At 35.8% G+C, this 26,318-nt stretch overlaps 2 protein-coding genes across 2 annotated transcripts; both read left to right on the plus strand.

Moving 5' to 3' along the window:
* Positions 1–5,629: 5,629 nt before the first annotated feature.
* On the plus strand, positions 5,630–17,214 carry vps16 (VPS16 core subunit of CORVET and HOPS complexes). Its single transcript, XM_051897223.1, has 22 exons — positions 5,630–5,850; positions 7,304–7,392; positions 7,504–7,595; positions 7,946–8,074; positions 8,187–8,331; positions 8,438–8,553; positions 9,340–9,462; positions 9,639–9,694; positions 9,784–9,968; positions 10,708–10,784; positions 11,002–11,133; positions 11,248–11,411; positions 11,557–11,665; positions 13,114–13,248; positions 13,356–13,464; positions 13,592–13,689; positions 14,336–14,440; positions 14,687–14,764; positions 14,878–15,047; positions 15,833–15,929; positions 16,019–16,122; positions 16,628–17,214. The coding sequence occupies exons 1-22, from the start codon at positions 5,801–5,803 to the stop codon at positions 16,770–16,772; spliced, it is 2,508 nt and encodes an 835-aa protein (XP_051753183.1). The 5' UTR covers positions 5,630–5,800; the 3' UTR covers positions 16,773–17,214.
* A 632-nt stretch (positions 17,215–17,846) lies between these two features.
* rgn (regucalcin) lies at positions 17,847–24,469 on the plus strand. The gene is made up of 7 exons (XM_051897225.1): positions 17,847–18,024; positions 19,210–19,375; positions 20,278–20,463; positions 20,872–21,078; positions 21,176–21,307; positions 23,211–23,365; positions 23,455–24,469. Exons 2-7 carry the CDS (start codon positions 19,213–19,215, stop codon positions 23,503–23,505), a joined length of 894 nt encoding a protein of 297 aa, XP_051753185.1. The 5' UTR covers positions 17,847–18,024; positions 19,210–19,212; the 3' UTR covers positions 23,506–24,469.
* The last annotated feature ends 1,849 nt before the right edge of the window (positions 24,470–26,318 follow it).

Genomic DNA, 26,318 nt, shown 5'->3' on the forward strand with positions numbered 1-26,318 from the left:
GCAAATGTCTGATGCATGCTGGGAAATGGAGATTCTGTGTTGCAAATCACCTTTTGCATCATTTACACACACTCCAGCGTATAGCCTAGTATATAATTTATCTATGCTGCTCAGCATGAAAAGATCACTTGTTTGCAGATGCCACTTGGTTTAATATATGTTGTTATACACTGCTGTTCAAAAGTTTGGGGTCAGTAATATTTTTTTTGAAAGAAAATAATATTTTTATACAGCAAGTGCAGCGTTTGATCCGATCGATCAGGACATTTTAATCAATCGTTTAGAAAAACTAGTAGGTCTCTCTGATTCTGTATTAAATTGGTTTAAAACGTATATTAAAGGGAGAAATTTTTATGTCAAAATTGGAGAGCATGTACCTGAGAAACATGAAACTCACTTTGGAGTTCCGCAAGGAAGCTGCCTTGGTCCTTTATAGTTTTCATTGTACATGGTGACATTATTAGAGAACATAATGTATGTTTCCATAGTTACGATGACGACACTCAACTGTACATTTCTGTAGAGCCAAATGACACTGAGGCAATTAATTCGATTACTACCTGCCTTATGGTAGTAAATAATTGGATAAGTACCAATTTTCTAAAATTAAATGAGGATAAAACTGATATTTTATTAGTTGGCCCAAAAATTAAAAGAGAACTGTCACGAATTTGGTAAAATTAACGACCAGAGGTTACTAGTCTTGGCGTTATTTTAGATTCAGATCTAAGTTTTAACTCACACATTAATAAGGTAACAAAATCTTCCTTCTTTCACTTAAGAAACATAGCTAAAATTCGTCCTTTTTTAAACCAGAACGATGCAGAAAAATTAATTCATGCTCTTATTTCAAGTAGACTCGATTATTGTAATGCACTTTTTACTGGTCTCCCACAAAAATCAATGAGCAGACTCCATCTTATCCAAAACTCTGCTGCTCAGTTGTTAACTAGAACCAAAAAAAGAGAACATATAACACCAGTTTTGGCTACAATGCCTTGGCTTCCTATAAAAGTTAGGATAGATTTTAAAGTCTTACTCATCACGTATAAAACTCGTAATGGACAAGGACCTAACTATATTGCTAGGTCTCTCATTAATTATATTCCATCAAGAACTTTAAAATCGTCAAATACAGGTCTACTGGAGGTCCCCAAGTATAAACGAAAGAAAATTGGAGATGCTGCCTTTGCTAATTATGCCCCCAAACTATGGAATACACTACCGTTAGATATTAGGGAAGCTAGCACACTTACTATTTTTAAAAAGAAGTTAAAAACTTATTTTTTTACTTTGGCTTGTACTTTTGGTTATAATAAATTGTTTTTTTCAATGTTTTATCATTTTGTGTTTTATAGCAGATTATTATCATTTGGGTTTTTTTTTTCTTATATGTTTGTATCTTATATTGTGTGATGTATTTAAATCCTTTTTATCTTTTATGCTGATGTATCTTTTAAGCTCAGTATTGTTTTTGCTGTTCATCTGTGTAATCTTGATCATGTAAAGCACTTTGAACTACATTTTATGTCTGAAAGGTGCTATATAAATAAAATGTATTATTATTATTATTATTAAATTGATCAAAAGTGATAAGAGAGATTTTTACATTGTTACAAAAGGTTTCTATATCAAACAAATGCTGTTATTTTGAACTTTCTATTCATTAAAGAATCTTGGGGGGGAGGGGGGTAATAACGGTTTCCACTAAAATATTAAGCAGCACAACTGTTTTTAACATTAATAGTAAGAAATGTTTATGGAGCAGCAATTTAGCATATTAGAATCATTTCTGAAGGATCATGTGACACTGTAATGATGCTGAAAATTCAGCTTTGCATCACCGGAATAAATTACATTTTAAAATATATTTAAACAGTTATTTAAAATTATAATAGTATTTCACAATATTACTGCTTGTACTGTATTTTTGATCAAATAAATGCTTTGTGCAAATATATCTGTGAAGAGAGTTTTTCCAGAGACTTCATGGTTTAAAATCGGATGGATGAATGGATGGATGGATGGATGGATGGATGGATGCAAAATGCTGTCCATTGAGCTTAACTTAACTGAACCTGGAATTTTCCTTTCAGGTTTGTCCCTAAGCTTTCCCACTGAAGGAAAAGCTTTGTACTATAGAGGAAGATTGGGGTTATTTTCAAAGACAGAACCACTCCAGCAGAAGAAAGGCCCATGTCAGCTGACATTTGAAAAGTAGGCACTTTTGCACAAGCTTTAAGTCCCTCTCTCTCTGGCTGTAAGTGTGTGAGTGACAATGGTCGCTCTGCGGGCGCTGATGGATGGTCTGCTTTTTCCTCTTCATCAGCCTGATCAGAAAGGTGGTAGCCACCTCAGACAACCCCAGAGCTGTCGCGCTCTCTAAATCACGGGCCACAGAGGCGTAGAAGCATCCATCTACCTCACCAGCAGTGGATCAGACACAATCCCTGCATGGCAGCCTACCTGCGCTCTCTAACTCACACAGCAAACACCGTTCAAGAGCACTAATGGTTGTTTCAACTTCTTCAGGTTGAATCAGTACTGGAAAGTTAGCTTGCAATGATGTTTATTCGATTCAAATCAGTTGAAAAATCATTTTAGCCCAGTTTCCAATCAAGTGGATTGGCTAGTCATTCATAAATGTAGTTATTATTATTCACCACAGCTTCACTGCAAAAATATTGAGATCCTCATGTAAAGACTCTTATCAAAGTACATTGTGATGCAGAAAAGACTTGAGACTAGTGTGGAATTTTCTCACTCAAACCATTGACTGCTGCTGCTTCTAATTGCCCATAACTGCTGGTCTAGGATCAGTTTTCTCTGTAATAATAGCATATTGGTGAAACAAATTCGGTGTTTGAACTCTTAAAGGGTTAGTTCACCCAAAAATGAAAATAATGTCATTTATTACTCACCCTCATGCCGTTCCACACCCGTAAGACCTTCGTTAATCTTCGGAACACAAATTAAGATATTTTTGTTGAAATCCGATGGCTCAGTGAGGCCTCCATAGCCAGCAATGACATTTCCTCTCTTAAGATCCATTAATGTACTACATTAATGTACAAAACATATTTAAATCAGTTCATGTGAGTACAGTGGTTCAATATTAATATTATAAAGCGACGAGAATATTTTTGGTGCGCCAAAAAAAAACAAAATAACGACTTATATAGTGATGGCCGATTTCAAAACACTGCTTCAGGAAGCTTCGGAGCGTAATGAATCAGCGTATCAAATCATGATTCGGATCGCGTGTCAAACCGCCAAACTGCTGAAATCACGTGACTTTGGCGCTCTGATTTGACACACTGATTCATAACGCTCCGAAGCTTCAGGAAGCAGTGTTTTGAAATCGGCCATCACTATATAAATCATTATTTTGTTTTTTAGGTGCACTAAAAATATTCTCATCGCTTTATAATATTAATATTGAACCACTGTACTCACATGAACTGATTTAAATATGTTTTTAGTACATTAATGGATCTTGAGAGAGGAAATGTCATTGCTGGCTATGGAGGCCTCACTGAGCCATCGCATTTCAACAAAAATATCTTAATTTGTGTTCCGAAGATTAACGAAGGTCTTACGGGTGTGGAACGGCATGAGGGTGAGTAATAAATGACATTATTTTCATTTTTGGGTGAACTAACCTGTCAAAGGTTTCTATTTACAACTCGTTTTGCAGTGTTGAGCAATATAGCCAACATATCTGTTGACTTCTTGAACACAAAGGCCAATCAAACACGTTTAAGGTAGAATCTACACATTGCTGAGTTTTCTGTTCAACTGGTTTGTGAACGAAGCCGCTTTAATAACAAATAATTTATCAGGAGCGTTTATGCTGGGATGTGTAGGTTGTTGCTAAGTGACACATAACTTAAAACTATTTCATGGCATTCTATTTATGTGTTTTTAAGGAGAAAATGCATCTAGCCTTACCCTGGAGTTGGTTCACCCTCCACCTACAGGTATGGATGCTTTATTGCAACTATGTAACTTCACAGAGCGGCAGTCAGTAGAGTGTGAAATACAGTTATGTTCAGAAAGTTCATTTATACAGCTATCTTAAGTTATTATCCGTTATTATGTAGTTTGGGGTTGGTAAGATTTGTTAATGTTTTTGAAAGAAGTCACCAATACTGCATTTATTTGACTAAAAATACAGTATTATTATCAGTTGAGCTACTTTTCTGTTGAAACTGTGATACTTTTGATGAATAGAACGTTCAAAAGAACAGCATTTATTTGAAATAGAATTTTTATGTATCAGTGTAAAAGTCTTTACTGTCACTCTTGATCAATTTAATGCATCCTTGTTGAATAAAAGTATTAATTTCTTTAAAACAAAAACCTTACTGACCCCAAACTTGAATACTAGTGTATACTTTTTTATATACTGATATCATTATTTAGATTAGAATAACTGTAATTATATAGGGGCAACTTGGCATGTTCTGCATTGTTAAATAATGACATTATTTATCCCAGTAAGGCTACATAAATTTGTCCTGCTCTAGCTAGAGTGAAAAATAAATTAATTTTCCTCCACAGACCCAGCCTCCCTCCTCTCAAAAATCTTCTTTCGTCATGTCTTCTTACATTATTACTGCCTTTGTAATGTGGCTAATTTTAAAGAATGACTCATATTTTTTTTTATTGTTTTTGAATCCCCACACATATCCTAGAATTAACAATAAGGTCTACCTATTAAATCAAAATAAAAAATACTAATAATGACGAGAGCAGAGTCTATATTTAAAATAAACATCAATTCATGAAACCTCTTATAAGTATGTATTATTGTTAATACAACGTTTTATCCTTTAGCTAATTGTTTTGTGCTCTTGGATGAAAAGAGGACTCCCAGACTCCCAGTGGTCTCATTTGATTGACAGTTAAATAGTCAACCCCCAACCTCACAAGACAAGAGTGTAATTATAGCAAGACTGCTTTTGTAATATTAACAATAATGCGATTCTGAGACGCTCAACAGCGGCATGTTATCTCCCACCACAAAAGTCCTAATGATTACAGCCTGCTACATTCTAGCTGAATGAGGTTACGTTTCAAATAGGCAATATGAAGACAACAGCTATGCCCAGAGGGTACGTTTTAAAAGCCAGCACACCTGCGCCATTCTTCTGTCCATTTCTGGATCAAACGACACAACAGGTGTCCATATCAGGTGTGGGTGCAGCTGGATAGATGTGACATGTGGAGGAGCAGCGACACCATGTGGTAATATATTATTCACTGCGCGGCAAAATGTTGTTGAAGAAAGTTGTCTTCCTCCGGAGGTGATTTCAAGCGCTTTCTAATCACTGGTAACTGACCTACAAATCAAGTACTCTAGAAACGCCTTGCTATAACCGCAAACGACTTGACCCGTTCTTACCAGCGTTGAGAAAAGTAACAGATACCACGTGACAACGCAGTCTACGTGCTTCAACAGCAGATTTTTTACATCAATAACTGCACAGAGAAACTTATAGCCACTTAATTTAAAATGTATTATTTTGTAATAAATGATAAATTGTATAATAAAATAAATAAGCAATTAGAAAGAGCATAGTGTACGCTACTGCGACTGCCAAAACACTAGAAGGCGCCAAACACAGACGCCAGTCTCTGATCAATGTCATCACAGACACCGAAGAAGATGATAGGAAGAGATGGGCGAGAGAGAATGAAATAAACAACACAAAAATAAGTAATCATAATGCAGCGCTATCTGGGACATTTATCATAAGCTTAAAGACTTTGCAACGTTTCATCAGGAGCGGAGGTCATGGCGTTTGTCACAGCTAACTGGAACCCTTTGGGCGAGGCTTTTTACAGGTAAATAACAGAACAGCTTAGTCATTCTGTTTATTAAATAGTGCGGAATATGAGTATGAAACCATAACCCTGCACAAATGCTCAACCTGCTCATTTAGGTACAGAGAAAATGGAGCTTTTAAACTGGGGGTTTGTTATGAGTTGTCACTTGGGTCATGTGACAGCTGTCATGAGTGGCAGTGAATTAGTTCGCAGCACAACTGCCTGTTTCTTCAAAATGTGTTTAGGCTACTGTTCTCAATAAATTTGTTTTATGTAATCTAACTGAAATGACATTGGTCTGACCATGGTAATGAAGGCAAGACAAATGCAGTCAAAAATTATGCTTTTCATTCACAAATATCTGACTTCTGCACCACCGATATAATAAATGTGTTGTAAAATACATTTAGGTTTATAAAACGTTGCTTTTTTTTTTAGATGTACACCAGTATACGTATGAATTTTCAGTGCCATCATCTGAAAGCTGTTTAATAAAATGTAATTTAAGGTGACGTAGTTACACGTTACTTAATGTACTAATGTACTATAGTAATAACAGTAAATTACGCATAATTACAAATAGCTAACCCTAAACCAAACCTTAACTTTAACTGTAACTCTATATTAAGTACATGTAGTTAATTAATATTACTCAGTACTTATCTGAGTAAGTACAATGTAACTACGTCACCTTAAAATACTGTAACCAAATGTTTGACACAGAAACCTCAACTTCCACTAAATACATGAACTAGACCTCACACGTTCGTTCTTTACTATTTTAATAAAGATCATACTGAATTATTTATTTATGTAATAGTCTGTTTACTTACTGATTTATTACACATGGGCAAAAATTAGAGTTCTTTATTATAATATCTTTTTTTAATTAACGTTTTTATGCTATTATTAATACTGCAGTAGTGACAGTATTGTTGGAGTTTAATAGGAAATGGAATATTGGTAGTTGTTGACCACTTTGACTTGTGATGTCTTCCCAATATATACTGTACTCTAAGTCCTGAAGTTTCCATTCAGTGGATGTTTGGGGAAAATAGTCATCCATTCACTGCTTTGAAAACAAAGATATTTATAAGAAGCCATGTGAAAAATATTACATATTACTAAGTAATATACCTGCTTTTTAATGAAATGTTTTTACTGTAATGTCAGCAAAAAAAAGACATTTGTCATTTCCATCCCCTAAACACATCAATGAAATTATATGTTTAGTTGATGGCAGGTTGTCTGCTTTAAAGTGCATTAAAATGTGCCATGTTTGATCTCGGAGAAATTGACTAAAAACAAATGTCCTCTACAGAGGACAAACCCCAAGGAGGTTTCCCAGAAAGCATGGGTTGTGTTTATCTAGGCAAAGCTTGGCTTTATGTTGTCCAGCAAAATAGTTATACCAGGTGCTATTATGCTTTTAACCCCTTTCTCATTCTTTGTTCTTTTTTTCCTGAAACAGAAAGATTGAATTGTATGAGATGGGCTGGAATCTGAAAGATGGTCTGAGAGACTGTCTGGTCGCTGCAGCGCCATATGGGGGTCCCATCGGTGAGTTTTGGAAGAGATCAGCCAAGCTGAATGTTGTTGAGTAAGATTATATCTCAGTACATAGAGTTGTTTTGTGGAGTTCAAAGAGAATGACACTTCTTTCTCTATCAGCTCTCCTAAAGGGGCACAGCCGCCGCTCTCCCAGTGCCAGACCTCAGTTAGAAATCTACTCTTCCTCAGGACTGTCTCTGGCCAGTTTTCAAGTAAGAACACACTGTGGCACAGCAGGGCTGCGTGATTCATCAAATAAAACAGAAAGATTTTCTTGCGATTATCAGATTGCAAAGGCTGTGACTTCTTTGAATATACAGTATATGCGCATTAAAGGGTTAGTCCAAAAATGAAATTTCTGTCATTAATTACTTACCACAAACACAGCAAACCTGGAATTTTTTTAAAATTGCATTTTGAATTGCAATCACAGTTCAGAAAAATCAAAATTAGATGTTTCCCCAAATCGTGCAGCCCTTGCATTGACTATGAGTGACTAAAAATACTGCTCTGTTTAAATGATTTGTATAGTAAACTCTCTCTCTTTCTTTGTCTGTCTCAGTGGAAGAGTGGAGTGGTGAAGCAGTTGGGTTGGACGGTGTCTGATGACCTACTGTGTGTTCAGGAGGATGGCACTGTGCTTGTCTATGATCTCTTTGGTGGCTTCAAGAGACACTTCAGCATGGGCAATGTGAGAATGCACAGGATGCATTCGTGATTCTATACTATTAAAGCATTGCTTCTTTAAATCAGTATTGATTCACTGAACCAATCACTGAACCATAGCATTGATTCTCTCACAGGAAGTTTCTCAGAGTCAGGTGCTGGAGACCAAGATTTTCCATTCGCCATACGGGACAGGAGTTGCCATATTGACAGGTGCCTTGCGATTCACTTTGGCCACGAACATTGATGACATAAAACTGAGGCGGTTACCTGAAATTCCAGGTAAAAAATGCATTCTTTGTGCTATTATAAGAATACCTAATTTCACATGGTTCTGTAAGTGAGTTAGAAGGATCGAGAGTTGAGGTTTCTAATTTTTTAAATTCAGGTCTACAGGGGGTTCCTTCATGCTGGGCAGTCCTGACTCAGGACAGGCAATGTAAAGTGCTGGTGGCCAATGAATCTCATCTGTTCATCTTAGACAATACAGCCTGCACACCTGTGGTAAAGAACACTCGCACACACTCAGACTACACAGATATTCAGATTTAATCAGTCTCTAAAATGAACACTCACTTTCGGACAACCTCACTCACTGTAACAGAAATATAGGAGGGCATCACAATAGCCTCATAGGCAGCTGTCTTCTGAAATGTCAGTTTGATTTCAGATTATATAAATAAAAAAATGTTTAAAAAGCATTGAACAGTCATTCTAGAACTACTGTTCAAAAGTTTGGGGTTAGTAAGATTTTTTTTATTTGTTTTTTTTGTTGTTTTTTTTAATTACTTTCTTTCAGCAAAGATGCATTAAATTGATCAAAAGTTACAGTAAAGACATTTATAATGTTGCAAAAGATTTCTACTTCGAATAAATGAACTTTTTTTTTTTTTTTTTGAACTTTCTATTCATCAAATAATTCTGAGAAAAAATATTTCCACAAAATATTAAGTAGCACAACCGTTTTCAACATCGATGATATTAACAGATGTTTCTTGAGCACCAAATCAGCATATCAGCACATGAAAGATCATGTGACATTGAAGACTGGAGTAATGATGCTGAAAATTCAGCTTTGCATCACATGATTAAATTACGTTTTTAAATATATTTTAATAGAAAACAGTTATTTTAAATTGTAATATTATTTCACAATGTTACAATGTTTACTCTATTTTTGAAGTGCAATGTGGAATCGGACTCTGCAATCAAGTTAAGTGTGAAAACAGCCAATGTGGATAAGAAAGCATTTGTGATAAGAAAGAATTTGTTTCTGTGTGTGTGTGTCAGACTCCTCCAGGTCTCTCTCCAGACGCATCCAGTATAGTTCACATATGTGTCTCATTCAGTTATAAGTATCTGGCACTGCTCACTGACTCTGGTCATGTGTGGATGGGTACGTCTAATCTAAAGGTAAATGAAATCCAGCAATATCACTTCAATGTATTTTATGAACCTGTATATTCTGGTCACAATTGTAGCAACTTGTCTAAGCAATCTAAGTAATTACTTTGTCTTAAGTGTTAATTACAGTCTTAATACTTTTGCACAACAAAGCAGCATCAGGTGATGAATGTTGTCTTGTGCAGGAGAAACTCAGCGAGGTGGACACCAAAATCAAAACTCCCCCCAAACAGATGGCCTGGTATGAGATCATTTTACACTTTGCATGATTTATGGATATTTTCACTGACATTTAGTTTTAAGGACAAGATTGTAATGTTTTTCTTGCAGGTGTCGCAGGCCCAAGAGTCAGCAGCCGTCGGCTGTGGTCATGTGGGATGGGCTTCTCCTAGTGGTGGGAGAGTGTAAAGAAACAATTAAGTACCACCTGGACGACGAATCGATTCTCGTGCCAGAACTGGACGGTGTCCGGATCATCAGTGGAACGCACCATGAGCTTCTGCAAGAGGTTCCAGGTTAGATGATGTATATAGAGAAAAATTTACACTACTGTTCAAAGTTTGGGGTTAGAAAGATTTTTTTTTTTAATGTAATTTATTCCTGTGATGCAAAGCTGATCTTTCAGCAGCCATTACTTCAGTTTTCAGTGTCACATGATCTTTCAGAAATCATTCTAATATGCTGATTGGCTGCTCAAGAGACATTTCTTATTATTACCAATGTTGAAATATGCTGCTTAATATTTTTGGTGGAAACCACAATACATTTTTTCAGGGTTCTTTGATGAATAGAAAGTTCAATAGAACAGCATTGTTTTTGTTTTTTTGAAATAGAAATATTTGTAACATTAAAATACTGTCACTTTTGATCAATTTAATGCATCATTGCTGAATAAAAGTATTCTTTTCTTTCACAAAAGAATCTTACTAACCTCAAACTTTTAAAAGGATTTGTATAGGTGAAAGTGACATGTGAAGGCCAAGTATGGTAACTTGGCCTTCATTTTTAACCCATCCAAGTTAGTGCACACACACATTAGGAGTAGTGAGTAGTGAACACACACACACTGCAAATCATGGACACACACCTGGAGCAGTGGGCAGCCATTTTGCTGCCAGTATTGAGAATCGAACCCATAACTGTCGGGTTATCAGTCTGACTCTCTAACCATTAGGCCACGGCTGCCCAGTGAATGGTGCTTGTCTCCGTCCTACAAGCCCACAAGTGATTTGATTTTCCCATGATTCTCTGCAGGTGCGTGTGAGGAGATCTTTAAAATTGCCTCAATGGCTCCTGGAGCATTACTGCTGGAGGCACATAAAGAATATGAGGTAAGACACAGTGAATGTTGGAAACACATTATTAAAACTTAACACGGTGTCTTTACAGTGAAAAATGTTAAGTTTCCTAATACATAATAGATGGATAATCTATTAGGACAAAATGTTTCATTTTTGCCAACATAAAAAAAGTCTTCATGTTGAAAGCTAATTATGGCAAGTTCTGTATATTACGTCTAATGGTTTTTATGTGTGAAAATATTTGCAGAAAGAGAGTCAGAAGGCAGATGAGTATCTGAGAGAGATTAAAGAACAGAGTCTGCTGAGCGAGGCAGTGAGGCAGTGTGTGGAGGCCGCTGGACATGAGCATGAACCCGAGACTCAGAAAACTCTCCTGAGGGTGAGCCACACAGGCTGAAGGTTGCAGGAGGAGAGACATTTCATTTACAGATAGAATGACACTAAAAATGGGTTTATGATGTATCTCTCTCTCTCTCTCTCGTTCTCCCTGCAGGCGGCCTCATTTGGGAAGTGCTTTTTGAGTAATTTTCCTCCAGAGCAGTTTGTCAGCATGTGTAGAGACCTGCGGGTGTTGAATGCAGTACGAGACTATACCGTCGGCATTCCTCTTACCCACACTCAATTCAAACAGATGACCGTACAGGTGCTTATCGACAGGTGAGATGATTTTGTGCAGAACAGCTGTCTGTTTGCATTTCCGAGATCTGTTTTGTGATTACTTCCTTTGAAATGAGCAAAGTTTTAAGATGAATGTAACAAAGCAGATTATTCATCTTAAGTTATGGCTCTTTCTCTGTCTCAGACTGGTGTATCGTAAACTTTATCCACTGGCTATTGAGGTTTGCCGCTATCTAAAGACTCCAGAATATCAGGGAGTGAGCCGAGTACTCAAACACTGGGCCTGCTACAAGGTTTGTGTGTGTGTACATATTTCACCACCTTGGAATTATAAGGTTGTATCTGCATTCTTATGAGCGGTTTTGAGATATTGAGCTTCAAAGTTTTTGCATTCCATTCGACTTTGTAGATAGAACCTTTTTGTTTTCTAAAAAAAAAAAAGTCCCAAAATGTACACAACTTTAAAAAAAAAAAAAACATTACATAATGTAAATAAGTTGTCACAGACTAAGAATATGTGAATAACTCAATTTTGACAAAAATGTTAGATAGAACCTTATAATTCCAAGGTGATAATTTACTATACTTTTGAAGGTCAAATGTCTGAAAATATCCCCATGAAAGTTGAAGAAGAAGAAAAAAAAAAAAACACAGTCGTGATGTCCTGACTGATAAAAAGGTATGCAAAAATGGGCCTAATAATGATAATAATAATAATAATAATAAAAGCTACAAATGCCAGACAATGTCTGTAAGGGGTTGGTTTGGATTTATGGGTTAATTTGGGAACCATAGAAAGATTAGTTCACTTCAGAATTAAAATTTCCTGGTAATTTACTCACTCCCATGTCATCCAAGATGTTCATGTCAAAAAGAAATTAATGTTTTTGAGGAAAATATTCCAGGATTTTTCTCCATATAGTGGACTTCAACGGTTACCAACGGGTCCAAGGTCCAAATTGCAGTTTCAGTGCAGCTTCAAAGGGCTTTACATGATCCCAGATGAGAAATAAGGGTCTTATCTAGTGAAACGATCTGCCATTTTCTAAAAAAAAATAAAAATGTATATAACCTTTTAACCACAAATGCTCGATACGCGATACGCCACACATGACATAGTCATGTTGGAAAGGTCACGCTGGAATGTTTTCCTCAAAAACCTTAATTTCTTTTCAGCTGAAGAAAGAAAGACAAACATCTTGGATGACATGGGAGTGAGTATATTATCAGGAAATTTGAATTCTGAAGTGAACTATTCCTTTAATGAATTTTAATGTTAATATTTTTTATTATTATTATTTTAATATTAATATGAATAACAACAATCAATGAAAATTATACAGTACTACATGTTATATTTAAGATTTTTATTTAATTAATTATTTCAGTATTTTATATAAAATACATTCAAGGGTTTGGGTTCAGTAAGATATTTTTAATCAAATAAATGTATGGTGAGCATATTGTGTCCTTTTTTTGAAATCCCCATTCATTATAACGTTGATTTCTCCCGTTCATTATGAGTTTTATAAAGCCACAGAAATGAATGGTTTTCACAGCTGTTGTTTAGAGAACCAGAGCACATTTGCAGGTGCAGATGGGTTTCTTTGCACACATTAAAACTTGTATGACATTTCTTCCATTCTGAGAGGTTTCAATGCAACACAAAGAAACTTGTGAGGGAAGTTCCCATCAAGTGAAGTCCTACAAAAGTTTGTTTCCTTTGTGTGTGTTTATGTAGGTCCAGCAGAAGGAGGAATCAGATGAAGTCATAGCAAAATCTGTGAGTGTGAAGCTAGCTGATGCCGCAGGAATCTCCTACTCTGAAATCGCCACTAAAGCATATGAGAGTGGACGCACAGAGCTCGCCATTAAGGTACGTGCACCCACAGAACATGTACTAATAAGGACCAAGGGGCACAGAATTATTATTAACTGATATTATGGGTTGTAAGTCAGTTTGTGTTGGTCTCTCTCTTCCAGTTGTTGGAGTTTGAGCCTCGCTCTGGTGAGCAGGTCCCACTGTTGTTAAAAATGAAGAAGAGTCCTCTGGCTTTGAGCAAAGCCATCGAGAGTGGAGACACAGACCTCGGTAAACACACATTCACATATATCTTCCAAAACCTCCAAAACTTAGAAACACACACCCTGTTACTTTCTTAATAGACTACTGGATACATAGAGATGGTTTACCTACCTACATGTTTTCTTTATGCTAGTGTACACAGTGGTCATGTACCTGAAGAATGAGCTGAACAGAGGAGACTTCTTCATGATGTTGAGGAACCAACCTGTGGCTCTGAGCCTCTACAGACAGGTACACACGACATTTTAGAAAACACTTAATATTCATAAGCTAAGGCATGAATGTGACAAATGGCCACAATAAAATCTCATTGGTCCAAACCACTCTGCTCATAGCTGTGTATTAAACATCAAATCTCTTCTGATTGGCTATGATTTGGTTGCTTCATTTACACGTCACTTTCAGAGACAAAAAAAATGAATGCTGCCTATTTAGGGCAATTTTTCAATAAGACAATTCATATCAGCTTTTCTATAGCCACAATGTTGTTATTGTTAACTCAAAGTAAAACTATTAAAAACATTTTCAGTAATTGAAATAATCTAAAATATAAATATTATATGGAAAAACTTGAACTTGAAAAACTTGATTACTAAAATTACTAAAACTAAAAGATTAATAAAAATTAAATATAAATATAAATATTAAAAAAAAAAAAAGAAAAAGAAAATCACTCAACATTTCTAAAACTTAAAATAAAATAAAAATGAAAGCTGAAAATCTAAAAATAAAAGCTAATGCAAAATATTAATAAACACTTTAATATTATATGAATAATACTAAAATAACACTTCAAAGATCACTGTTTACACTTAGATAATGTTGCATTGTCCTCTGCATTTTTAAACCTTGATTGTTGATTGTCTTTATGTTTCAGTTCTGTAAACATCAAGAACAGGAAACACTGAAAGATCTTTTCAATCAAGATGATGATCATGAAGAACTTGGCAATTTCTATGTAAAGGCCAGTTATAAAGAGCAGGTAGGTGTTTACAATTCTTCACAACAGCTTTTGTTTTTTCCTTATTTTCTTCTCACTTGCATGATTTGAATGACAGAAGTGCTATAAAGTTTAAGAAATCATGAAATTATGAACGATTCATTTCCACGAATTGGTGAGGTTTGTCTTCTGTGCTTTCCACCTTCATTTCTTCACATGATGTGCAGACTTTTTTTTTTACTAAGAACAAAATGTGATGTATGTGTGTGTGTGTATGTGTAATTGCAGAGACTGGAAGCTCGGATTGGTCTTTTACAAAGTGCCGTGGACGAGTACTACAAAGCCAAGAATGAATTTTCTGCCAAGGTGAAGACCTCAGACTATTAGATTAGCAGCCTGGGTCAGAGTTTGTTGTCTGTGTAGCCAGAAAATTACATCTGTGTATTATCAAGAAGAATTAAAACCTTTCTCTGTCTCAGGCCACAGAAGATGAGATGCGTCTGCTGCGGTTTCAGAGGAAGCTAGAGGAAGAGAAGGGTGAGCCGCTTGTGGGATTCTCTCTTCATGACACCATGACCATGCTGCTGTCAGTGGGACTGCACAAACACGCCGAACAACTTTACAAAGACTTCAAAGTGCCCGACAAGAGGTATAGTTTTACTCACAGGATTAGTTTATCTTTCCCACCTGCGGTGTCAGCAACATAGGATCATACACTCATGAATATTGGCTCATTTCATCAGGCATGTCTGAAAGTGAGTTTTGATTGAGTAACTTGTAGATCTGTGCTGACTCGCTGCAAACTTTTTTAGACTGTTGAGTCCGATTTGGTGAACTGGTTCAACCAATTCATTAAAAAGAACCGATTCAAACGAACAATTTATTTACAAACTCGGCATCACTGGTAAACACGTCATCAGAGAAGAGATGTCGCTGCAAGAGGGAGGGGAGGTTATTTTGATTAAAGATTAAGAGGGCACATGAAGTAAAAAAAAATATATATATATATATGTATATGAAGACTTGAGATGCAAAAGCCTTCAAGTGCCATCTGAAAATTTTCTTAAATGATCATTTTTATCAGGCTCCTAAGTTTATGTTTAGTTAGTTCACTTTAATGGCAACAGAAAGGACCTATTTATAACCGAACATAAACATATGAGCCTGATAAAAAATTTTAGAAGAAAATTTCAGATGGCACTTAGAGGATTTTGCATCTCAAGTCTTCATATATATTTTTTTATTTTTTTTTATTATTAAATTATTATTTTTAATAAATGCATGTAACCCAAAAGGTTGTAGGTACAAACCTAGATAGGGTGTTTAATATAAATATATAATGTGTTTAATATAAATATAATGTATGTTTCTAAATGAAGAATAATATAATGTGAATGTCATGATGATACGAATGATGGTGTTTCTTATTATCAGGTTCTGGTGGCTGAAGTTGAAGGCTCTGGCTGAGAAGGAGGACTGGGAAGAGCTGGAGAAATTTGCCAAAAGCAAAAAGTCTCCTATTGGATATCTGGTAACTGATGTCCTGTTGATCTGTCTTAGAATTATTAATGAGAATTATTGTTGTGAATTAATCATACTTCTGTCTTTCTTGGATTACAGCCATTTGTTGAAATGTGCATTAAACACCATAACAAATATGAAGCCAAGAAATATGTCTCTAAAGTCACACCTGAGCAGAAGGTCAAAGCTCACCTCGCAGTGGGGTAAGAGGTTATTCCGAGAAGTATTTGAACAGTTAGACCATTTTGTGTAAATGTATTACAATCATTGTGTTAGATAAAAATAACAAATTTATTATTTTTTTTTTTTGAAAGAAATAAATACTTTTAAGGTCCGTTCACACCTAGGACAATAACTATAATGATAAAGATATAGTTCTAAAAATTGTTCTAAATGTAAAAGAATAGCAGATACAGTAACAGCACAGAGAAACTATAAAAACATTGACAGCCTATCAGAATCCATCCTGCTTTAAAGAGCTCAAGCATTTAAAGCGGCAGATGACACATCTGCTGCTGTGATGCTAATATAGTTATCATTATAGTTACCTTTATTGTTTTTTGTTCTTGGTGTGAACGGGCCTTTGTTCATCAAGGACGCATTCAAAGATAAAAATTCTTACTGACCCCAAACTTTGGAATGGGAGTGTACATTACTGTTCATGATTAAGACAAAGAGCCACTGTATAATATTCTCTCTCTCTCTCAGGGATGTGGAAGGCGCCGCAGAGGCTGCCATCGAGAGGCGTAATGAATCCGAGATCAGTACTGTTCTGTCACGCTGTTCAGCCACCACTGATCATATTCTGGTGGAGCGCCTCAACCGTGCTAAAGCCACTGCTGCCAAAAAGTGAGCCTGTCCACTTCTGCCCTGCTCAACTGAACTGCATTGGCTGTCAAACAGTGAACCCCTGTGCACCATTTCTCCAGCACAAAACAGCACGCAGCAGAATTTGCTTTCGGCTGACTAAACAACTCCTGATGTAATTGAACATTTTCATGAAAATTCTGCACAATGAAGGAAAATATCTTGGGAGAAGAAGACAGACAGCAAGAAAACTTGCACGTTAGCAATTTCTGTTTTTCCTGCCTCTGTCGGACAGCTAGAAGCGGTTCCCCTCTTGCACTTCACTGTAAACCTTAACCTTTGTACCTGTAATTGCATTATGAATCATTGTGTTTGTTGCAGAATCATACTGTCATTGATCATATGCCTGTGTTCTGTAGAGATTATCTGCCTTTATTAATATAACAAAACATTTGTTATTTTAATTAAACCATGATTGGCTACCAAAATGCGTTGGATGCAATGTGTGCACCTAAATCATACTGTTAGGGAAGACCATTTCTGCCACTTACGAAACAAAAAAAATCATGCTTTGGTAAATCTTAAATATGACATACTAAGTCATAAATATGAAAAAGTCATTATGACTTGCTAAGTCACAATTATTGTTTACTGTACGTCAATATTCTACATACGACATACTAAATTGAAATTATGACATATTAAGTCAAATATGACTAAGTTATATAATAATGAATAGTCATGACATTAAAAAGCCAAAATTATGAGATAAAAAGTTGGTTTCTGTCATAATTATGACAATGTAATAGATAATTGACTTTTTAAATCATAATTTTGACATTTTCTCCTATTTTCGACTTAGTATTTCACAGTTTCGACTTTGTCATATGAATTTCCAGTCATAATTTCGATTTTTCATTTCATAAACATTACTTATGTCAGTTTCGACTTTTTGTCATAATTATGATTTACAAAAGCATGATTATTTTTTTTATTTATTTATTTTATTTTTTATTTTTTTTCAAATTTGGCGGAAATGGGTTATACACTTTTGGTTCTGGTGGTCTATGATAGTTTTAGCACAGTCACGCTTTCCTCACAAAATTTTAGAGACTGGGGTCAAACTCCTCTCACTTGCACTTTTATCCAGATTTTGGGGTGTATTTATAAGCATGACCGCAGAGGACGCTCAATTTCACTCTCGCATCACATCACATGTACAGGAGGAAACCTTGCAAAGTGCGAAACTACGTGCAAGAACACCGACCATAGAGGAAAAGAGGATATAAGTTAAAAAGGTAAGACAACATAAAAGTCTTAATTTGGCAACGTGATGTCCAACACACACTGTTTTCACAGAGTCGCGTGACTTCTTTATCACGTGGTTTTGTAGTTCAACTCTTGCAGAAGACTGCACAAAAAGTCTCCAGTTCTGATTGTTTTGTTGGTGTAACATTAATATCTACAAATGAAACATTGTGGCGACGTCTGTCTTGCAAATCGTTCATGTTTAGCTCACACGCAATCTTATTTTGTTTTAAAGTCAGTTTTATAATAAGAGAGTTAGTGCAGTTTTCACTGAATTTCTAATGACAGCTCGCTTAGACAAGCGTGTTACACAACAACAAATTGTGATTGAGCAATGATTCATTTGTAACATACATGCTTGCATAAAATGTGTCTGCCTTTTCACATTTTCATTTAACATTAATTATTTCGTTAGTGTCAAATGAATGATCGAGATGATTATAGACAACTGTAGCTTTGTTAACTGCCTTATACAATCACTTGTCACACACATTCATTCAAAGCTCAAGATTTAATTTATTGAGGTTCTGCATTGATGATCCATATTAAATGTATTTTTATAATACTAAATGGTTACACTTTATATTATTAATAAGTGTTTCACAAACATTTATAATGCTAAATAAGAGTAGTATGGCGCTATCAGTTTCATCAGAGCGTGTTTGGCTCAACCAATGGCGTGGGTTTGGGGCGGGACTACCTGTTTGTTCGACCAATTGCATACGGGGGCAGAGTTCAAGGGAAACCGGTTTGACAACAGTTCATTTTTGCGATTCCATTTGGTGCCACTAGTGGCGCAAAACAATTATACAGATCAGTCATGTACTGTACACAAGATGAACATCAAGAGGGTTTGAATGATATCTATTTATTCATATCTATTTGTATCTATTTATTGTTGTATTTTAAGCAACGACTTGTTATAATGTCATAGCATTTAATGGTATAATGGCTGATAAAGTTATGTGCTGAATTTACATGGAGTGTGTGCTAAAAGTAAGTGTAATCTAACGTTACTGAAAATAGCTGAAATAAAGCTGCAAGTTTAGTTTATTATTTAGCATGTGACATTGTTCTGAACTTTGTTTTCCTTGATGTTTGCTTAATTAAGCAGTGTCTAAGATAAAGGTTGTTTCAGGATATACATTTAAATTAACTTTACTTGTGTGCTTTAGGTCATGTCTTCCATAAAAGTCGAATGTGTTATCAAAGAAAAGAACGAAATTGGTGAGAGCCCAGTCTGGGAGGAGAAGGACTCCTCTTTGTTGTACGTTGATATTATGGGTCGAAGGATCAGTCGGTGGAACTCTCTGACCAGTCAAATAGAGAGTATTGCCACAGGTAAGCCTTGCCACTTGGTGAAAATGCAACCAAAGTTAACACTAAGTTGCCACATTAAAAGTCATGTATTCAATGTTTTAAAGGGTTAGTTCAACCAAAAATGAAAATAATGTAATTTATTACTCACCCTCATGCCGTTCCACACCCGTAAGACCTTCGTTAATCTTCGGAACACAAATTAAGATATTTTTGTTGAAATCCGATGGCTCAGTGAGGCCTCCATAGCCAGCAATGACATTTCCTCTCCCAAGATCCATTAATGTACTAAAAACATATTTAAATCAGTTCATGTGAGTACAGTGGTTTAATATTAATATTATAAAGCGACGAAAATATTTTTGGTGCGCCAAAAAAAACAAAATAACAACTTATATAGTGATGGCCGATTTCAAAACACTGCTTCAGGAAGCTTCGGAGCGTTATGAATCAGTGTGTCGAATCAGCGGTTCGGAGCGCCAAAGTCATGTGATTTCAGCAGTGTTTTGAAATCGGCCATCACTATATAAGTCGTTATTTTGTTTTTTTTTTGGCGCACCAAAAATATTCTCGTTGCTTTATAATATTAATATTAAACCACTGTACTCATATGAACTGATTTAAATATGTTTTTAGTACATTAATGGATCTTGAGAGAGAAATGTTATTGTTGGCTATGTAGGCCTCACTGAGCCATCAGATTTCAACAAAAGTATCTTAATTTGTGTTCCGAAGATGAACGAAGGTCTTACGGGTGTGGAACGGCATGAGGGTGAGTAATAAATGACATTATTTTCATTTTTGGGTGAACTAACCCTTTAAGCTTGCATTTTATTCAAAGATGCATTAGACATTGATTCAAGTGGAATTAGCTTGTATCTGTTATTGTAGTTTATTCTGCGATGCCATATTTCCTCTTTGCACAGAGAAACTTGTAGGTTCTGTGGTTCCACGGCAGGCAGGTGGTTACGTCATCGCGGAGGGAACTCGGTTTGCATTTGTTGACTGGGTAAAGCGTTCAATTACAGCTGTTGCCGATGTCAATGACAAGGAAAAACCAAACACCCGCTTCAATGATGGAAAAGTAGATCCAGCTGGCAGGTTTTTTGCAGGTACTGTATGAGAGAGATCACATTTTACTCTGCAAATGTAAACTAGACATGTAGACATCCTCATGTCGTTCCAAATCTGTATGCATTTGTTTCTTCTGCTGAACACAGAAGAAGAAATATTTTGAAGAATGTTGCTAACAAACCGTTTCTGTTCCCACTGACTTCCGTTGTATGGACAAAAAATACAATGGAAATCAATGGGAACCAAAACTGTTTTGGATTCAACAGGATACAGTATTTTCTTTTGTGTTCAGCAGAAAAAAGAAATGCATACAGGTTTGGAGCAACATGAGGGTGAATAAATGATGACAAAATTTTCATTTTTTGGGTGAACTATCCCTTTAATTCTGCACAGTAAATAAGCCCATTTGAACTGTGCCATTCCCACTTCTCCTTTGATGTGTCCAGGTACCATGTGTTTGGACGTGAAGCCTGACGTGATGGATGCGGCGCTGTACACCCTCCATCCTGACCACTCTGTTGTCCAGCATTTTAACCAAGTGCGCATCTCCAATGGTTTGGACTGGTCACTGGATCACCGCATCTTCTATTACATCGACAGTCTGGCATTCATGGTGGAGGCCTTCGATTACAACATCCAGACTGGAGGGCTATGTGAGTTTTTTTTGCATTGGTTTGTGGTCTTGATGTGAAAAGTTTGACTTTGTGTGGTTTTGTAAAATCTGTGTATTCTTTAAATTGTGTTTTTAAGCTAACCGCAGAATGGTTTACAAGATGGAGAAAGATGAAGGCATACCAGACGGGATGTGCATAGACACAGAGGGCAAACTGTGGGTTGCCTGCTTCAATGGAGGAAGAGTGCTGCGTATCGACCCACAAACAGGTGTGTGAGTTTGTACAAGTATATTAAATACTTATATAAGTATCATATAGCCCAATAATTCAAAAACTAATGGTGAAATGTGTAATTTGATGTAATTTTCAAACTTTGAGGTATGACTGTGTGTATAATTTATGTTGTAGATCAAAATGTGAAAGTCTTCTGAAGTATGTTAACCTTAAAGCTGCAGTCCGTAACTTTTTTTGGTTAAAAGTTAACCAAAATCCATTTTTGAGCAAGTACATAACCAGCCAGTGTTCAAAACTATCTCCTTACCTTAGCCCAATTCACAACGGTAAGCTTGTAATAATGTTTTAAAATAAAATCCGTTGGAAATTCGAGCATGCCACCTTCGTCTTTGCGTCATTACGTCACGTCTGTTTACATAAAGGAGTTCCAGCTAGTAGGCTATATGGCATGTGGAGGATGCTGTGACGGATCATTTATAGCCTTTTCTCACAGCAGCTGCAATAATTATACATCATTTTGATGGCGGATTGTAATCCAGAAAGGTCCAAATGACAATCATCAGTGACAACTGGAGATTCACCCATAGTCAAAAGCAAAAGACGTCAGACTGCGGAGTGGCTACAGAAACTGAAATCTACAGGTAACGCGAATACACACTAAATACACATGGTCAGGCAATGCTGATTTTGTTAACATTAACAATTTGAGAGCGAAGTATAACAATAATAATAATTTTCACGGTTTGATGTGATCCGAGCTAAGCAATCGTTAGATTTAATCACTATTGGCAGCATGATTTATTGTAATGCTTTTTTTCTCAGTTGGTCAGAACAAAAGTAGCAGACATGTTACTTACTTGTTCAGATGATATTTTCCGGTGAAAATTCTTATTTTGGTCATATTTCCAAGACATAGAATCTGTAAAATTACAGTATCCACACCGATGCAGTGACTGACAGCAAACATTAGATTCATCCGCGCTGAGGAGTCATGCCGATGCACAACCCACGTAAAGATGATAATTCTGCAAATAACTGCAATTGCAGGTTTCAAACAGAGATGGCGACAAAGAGGCAAAACTTACAGACTGCAGCTTTAATTTACTCATAAATTGACCCATAAACCCAGCAGAAAATTCCTGAGGGAAGAAGCACAAAAGGCCTGCACACTGTTGCTTCCATAATTTGCCATCGAACTCACGTTCATGACACAAATATACAGTTCAAATGTTTGAGTTCAATGTGATTTTATTCAGAAAGGAAACATTAAATTGATCAAAAGTGACAGTAAAGACATGAATAATTTTACAAAACATTTCTATTCCAAATAAATGCTGTTCTTTTGCACTTTATATTCATAAAAGAATTCTTAAAAACATTTCATGGTTTCCACAAAAATTTTAAGCAGTTTTTCAACATTGATAATAATAAGAAATAATACTTGAGCACCAAATAAGCATATTAGAATGCTGAAAATTCAGCTTTACCCTACCAGTAACAAATTACATTATAAAATATATTCAAGAAAAAGCAGTTATTATAAATTGTAATAATATCTCAGAATATTACTGTTTTTACTGTATTTTTTATCAAATAAATGCAGCCTTGATAAGCATGAGAGAACCGCCACATCAGGTGCAAATACCATCATTTTTCCATCTCATAAATAATGGAAAAAAGTAAATACAGGTTAGAATATCTACTGTATAAAAAGAGACTCACAATTTTTACTTCTCTTCTGGGATTTAGGACTACAAACTGAACATCTCTATGCCCACTACAGACTAGCGGTAAACTATCAAGAGCTTGCAAATGAACAGTCAACTGAATATAAATAGAACATGTAAATGAAAAACAAAGAACAGGTGTACATGTTCTGGGGAAGACTATGCTTTTTTTGCCTGATCTTTCAGTAGTTAATGAACTTCCTCTCTCAGGCACACGGCTGCAGACAGTGAAACTACCAGCTGAGAAAACCACCTCATGCTGTTTTGGAGGGAAGGACTACAGTGATCTCTATGTCACCTCAGCGTATACAGGCATGGATTCAGAGTCACTGGCTAAGGAACCTGAGGCCGGCTGCATATTTAAGGTAGACGTCTCATTTCATATCATGCTCAAAGTGGCATGACATCACCTCTGACACATAATGACACATTATATTCTTTATTCTTACTCCAGGTGTCTGGTTTAGGAGCGAAGGGCATCCCACCATATTCATACACTGGATGAAAACAAAGGAAAAAGTGATGTTAATGAAAACATCATGATCATTTCGCTGTCACAATACTACAACAATGTTCTAATTGTGCAATCAGTGATATAACTTTATATAATATTAGACAATCTTAGCTCATTTCAGATGATTTAGGGTCCATTCACACAGAATGTGTTTTGCATTCAACTGCGCTGCAGACGTGTTTGACCATTGTGCTCGTGTCTTGTGTCTTTGACACAGCATCTCGCGCATGACACAGCGTTCTAAAAACTCGGCGCTCAAGTAAGTTTAATTTTTTTTTAAATGCGCATCCCCACTGACTTGCGTAACGCGTCTTGCGTTAACCCCAAAAACACGTTATGTGAATGGCCCCTTAGATATAAGAAGCAGTTTGTCTAAATTACTAAAATTAAAGATGAAATTGCATGATTTATGTGAAGTAATTCCTTGTTTACATTAACTACACCAAGAGCAATCTTTCTGCAGGTTTTAGGAAATGATTGCAAGTGATGAATTTTAGTGGATTTTTTTTAGGTAATTTTACTTAATGCTTGAAATGTATATTAACCATAAACTTGATGCTTGTTTAGCTGTGCTGCTGGATTAAGTCAAACATGCATGACTGTGAAAAAATGATGGAATTGTGATTTACGTTATGAACAAATGTCAAAATGACACACCATTTACAACCTATTTTACTTCCATAATCTGTATTTCAGAGATAATTGATTGTACCAGGAAAAAGTAGCTGTTATATACCAGAATGGTGGTTGGAGGGAAGAGGCTGGAAAGCTGAAAAGTCATTTCAGACCATGCATTAACAGAATGAAAAGGGTGAATAGGGTCAGATTCATGTTGACTTTGAGGATACTAAATAAACCTACAGGTTTTGGTGCAAAGGCTGAATAGATTAATTTGTTTTGTTTGTTTTGCTGTATTTGTGAATAACCTGAAATAATAAAATGTTTCAAGAGTTTACAGAGGACCTATTATGCTTGTTTTACATTTTCAACTTTCTTTAGTGTGTAATGTTGTTGTTTGAGTGTGAAAAAGTTGCAAAGCACAAAGTCACTCCATTCTGAACTATTGTAGTCTTGGGTTTTCTTCCAGGAACGTGCACGTCACAATATCCCTAGTAGTGTGCTGAAACTTACGGTTATCGTAAGGGGCGTGACATTTCCGAAACACACTCGAAGCGGTTGACCAATCACAACACAGTGGTCAAGCCAACCAATCAGAGCACATTTCGCTTTTCGGAAGGAGGAGCTTTACAGAGACGGGCTGCATCCGAAATCACATACTCTCTTGTGTAGGTACATATTTTGAATAATTACTTCATGGCAGCTAAAAAAAGTAAGTTCTATACAGTATGAATGTGTGCAGTATAACTAATTCGGACGTACTACATCTGCCATGCTGTCATTATCGTGACCTGTCAGCGTCAATTATGTCGCTTCACTGTCATTTACAAATACTCTCCTGTGGCCTCATGGGATAGTAAAGTGTCCATCGTATGCACACCTCAGAATCTCGCCGGAAGTAGTAGGTCATCCGGGTACTTTTTGCCTACTCTTTTATGAGTACTGTGAATTTGGACATACCTGTACTTCTTTTGTCACATACTGTTTTTTGCCTACTATATAGTAGGAAAGTATGCAATTTCGGATGCAGAAAGGCACTAAACAGGGCTGCTTTTCCCAAAAGCATCATAAGCCTAAGTTGATTGTAGAACAATAAAGAACAGATGCAGATAAACAGATTAAATACATTTGATGATTTTGATGATTTTCAGTTTAATATTAGCCTAGAATAATAATAGAAATTACCACTGTGCTTTGGTGTTAACTTACAGATCAAGTTTTTTTTTGAATATTCACTTTAATTTAATTCCCCTGAACAAGAACATAATTGAGTTTGAATTGAATTCAACAGGCTTAATGGAAAATATCTTCCCCTATGAAAAACAGCAATGATAGTTCATAACTTTTTCAAGTACTCGAATTGATTATTCAGATCCCAAGGAGGTCATTTCATACCTCAATAACAAGAAATGAATAGGCAGACCAGGTGAATTAAGAGATGGCTTAAAAATACCTTATGTTTACTAAAAAGTCTGTTTAGTTTCAACAAAATGCTCCAAGAAATGTGAATTTAGTACTTTACTCATAATGTGTCCAAAGGAGAAGGAGAAGACCATGACGGCCTACCCTCTGACAAAGAAAGCATCAACATCATTGCTGGAGATTTTATTGAGGTGAATAGCCTTGCTCAGGATATCATTCAGCTCAACAATGCTGACCATGGGTCGAGAGTCTTTGGAGTCAATATGAGATCTCCTTCAAACAGTATAAGAATCAGAATCTTCCCAGCTAACAAAATATGTTCTAAGAACATTTTTCTAACGTTCCCATTAAGTTATGAAAAAGTTATTTCTGAATGTTCAAAATGACCAGTTTATTAAATGTTTTAAAGACTTTTTTCCTTGGTTATACAAACGTTAAGGAAACGTTCCATTTTATCAATTTGAAAACATTATGGGAACATTACTTTTGAATGTTCTCCTAACATTCTGAAACAAGTAGTAACATTTAAAAAACAAACAAAACAAAAAAAAAACATCCAACTAAAATGTTTCAGGAAAAAAGTTCCATGAACAATGTATAAATAATGCTGCTTTTATATCAGTTTGTTTCACTCGTTTTTGATGACAGTGGTTATAGAGAAATCCATGGTCGGTTACCATGTAAAGTATTTGTGAGCTTTGGAATGACAAACATCTTTTAAACAAATAACAAAATTAAAATTCTTAAAAATAAAATAAACTCCA

The sequence above is a fragment of the Ctenopharyngodon idella genome, chromosome 6 (assembly GCF_019924925.1).
Source record: "Ctenopharyngodon idella isolate HZGC_01 chromosome 6, HZGC01, whole genome shotgun sequence".
NCBI classification, from domain to species: domain Eukaryota; kingdom Metazoa; phylum Chordata; class Actinopteri; order Cypriniformes; family Xenocyprididae; genus Ctenopharyngodon; species Ctenopharyngodon idella.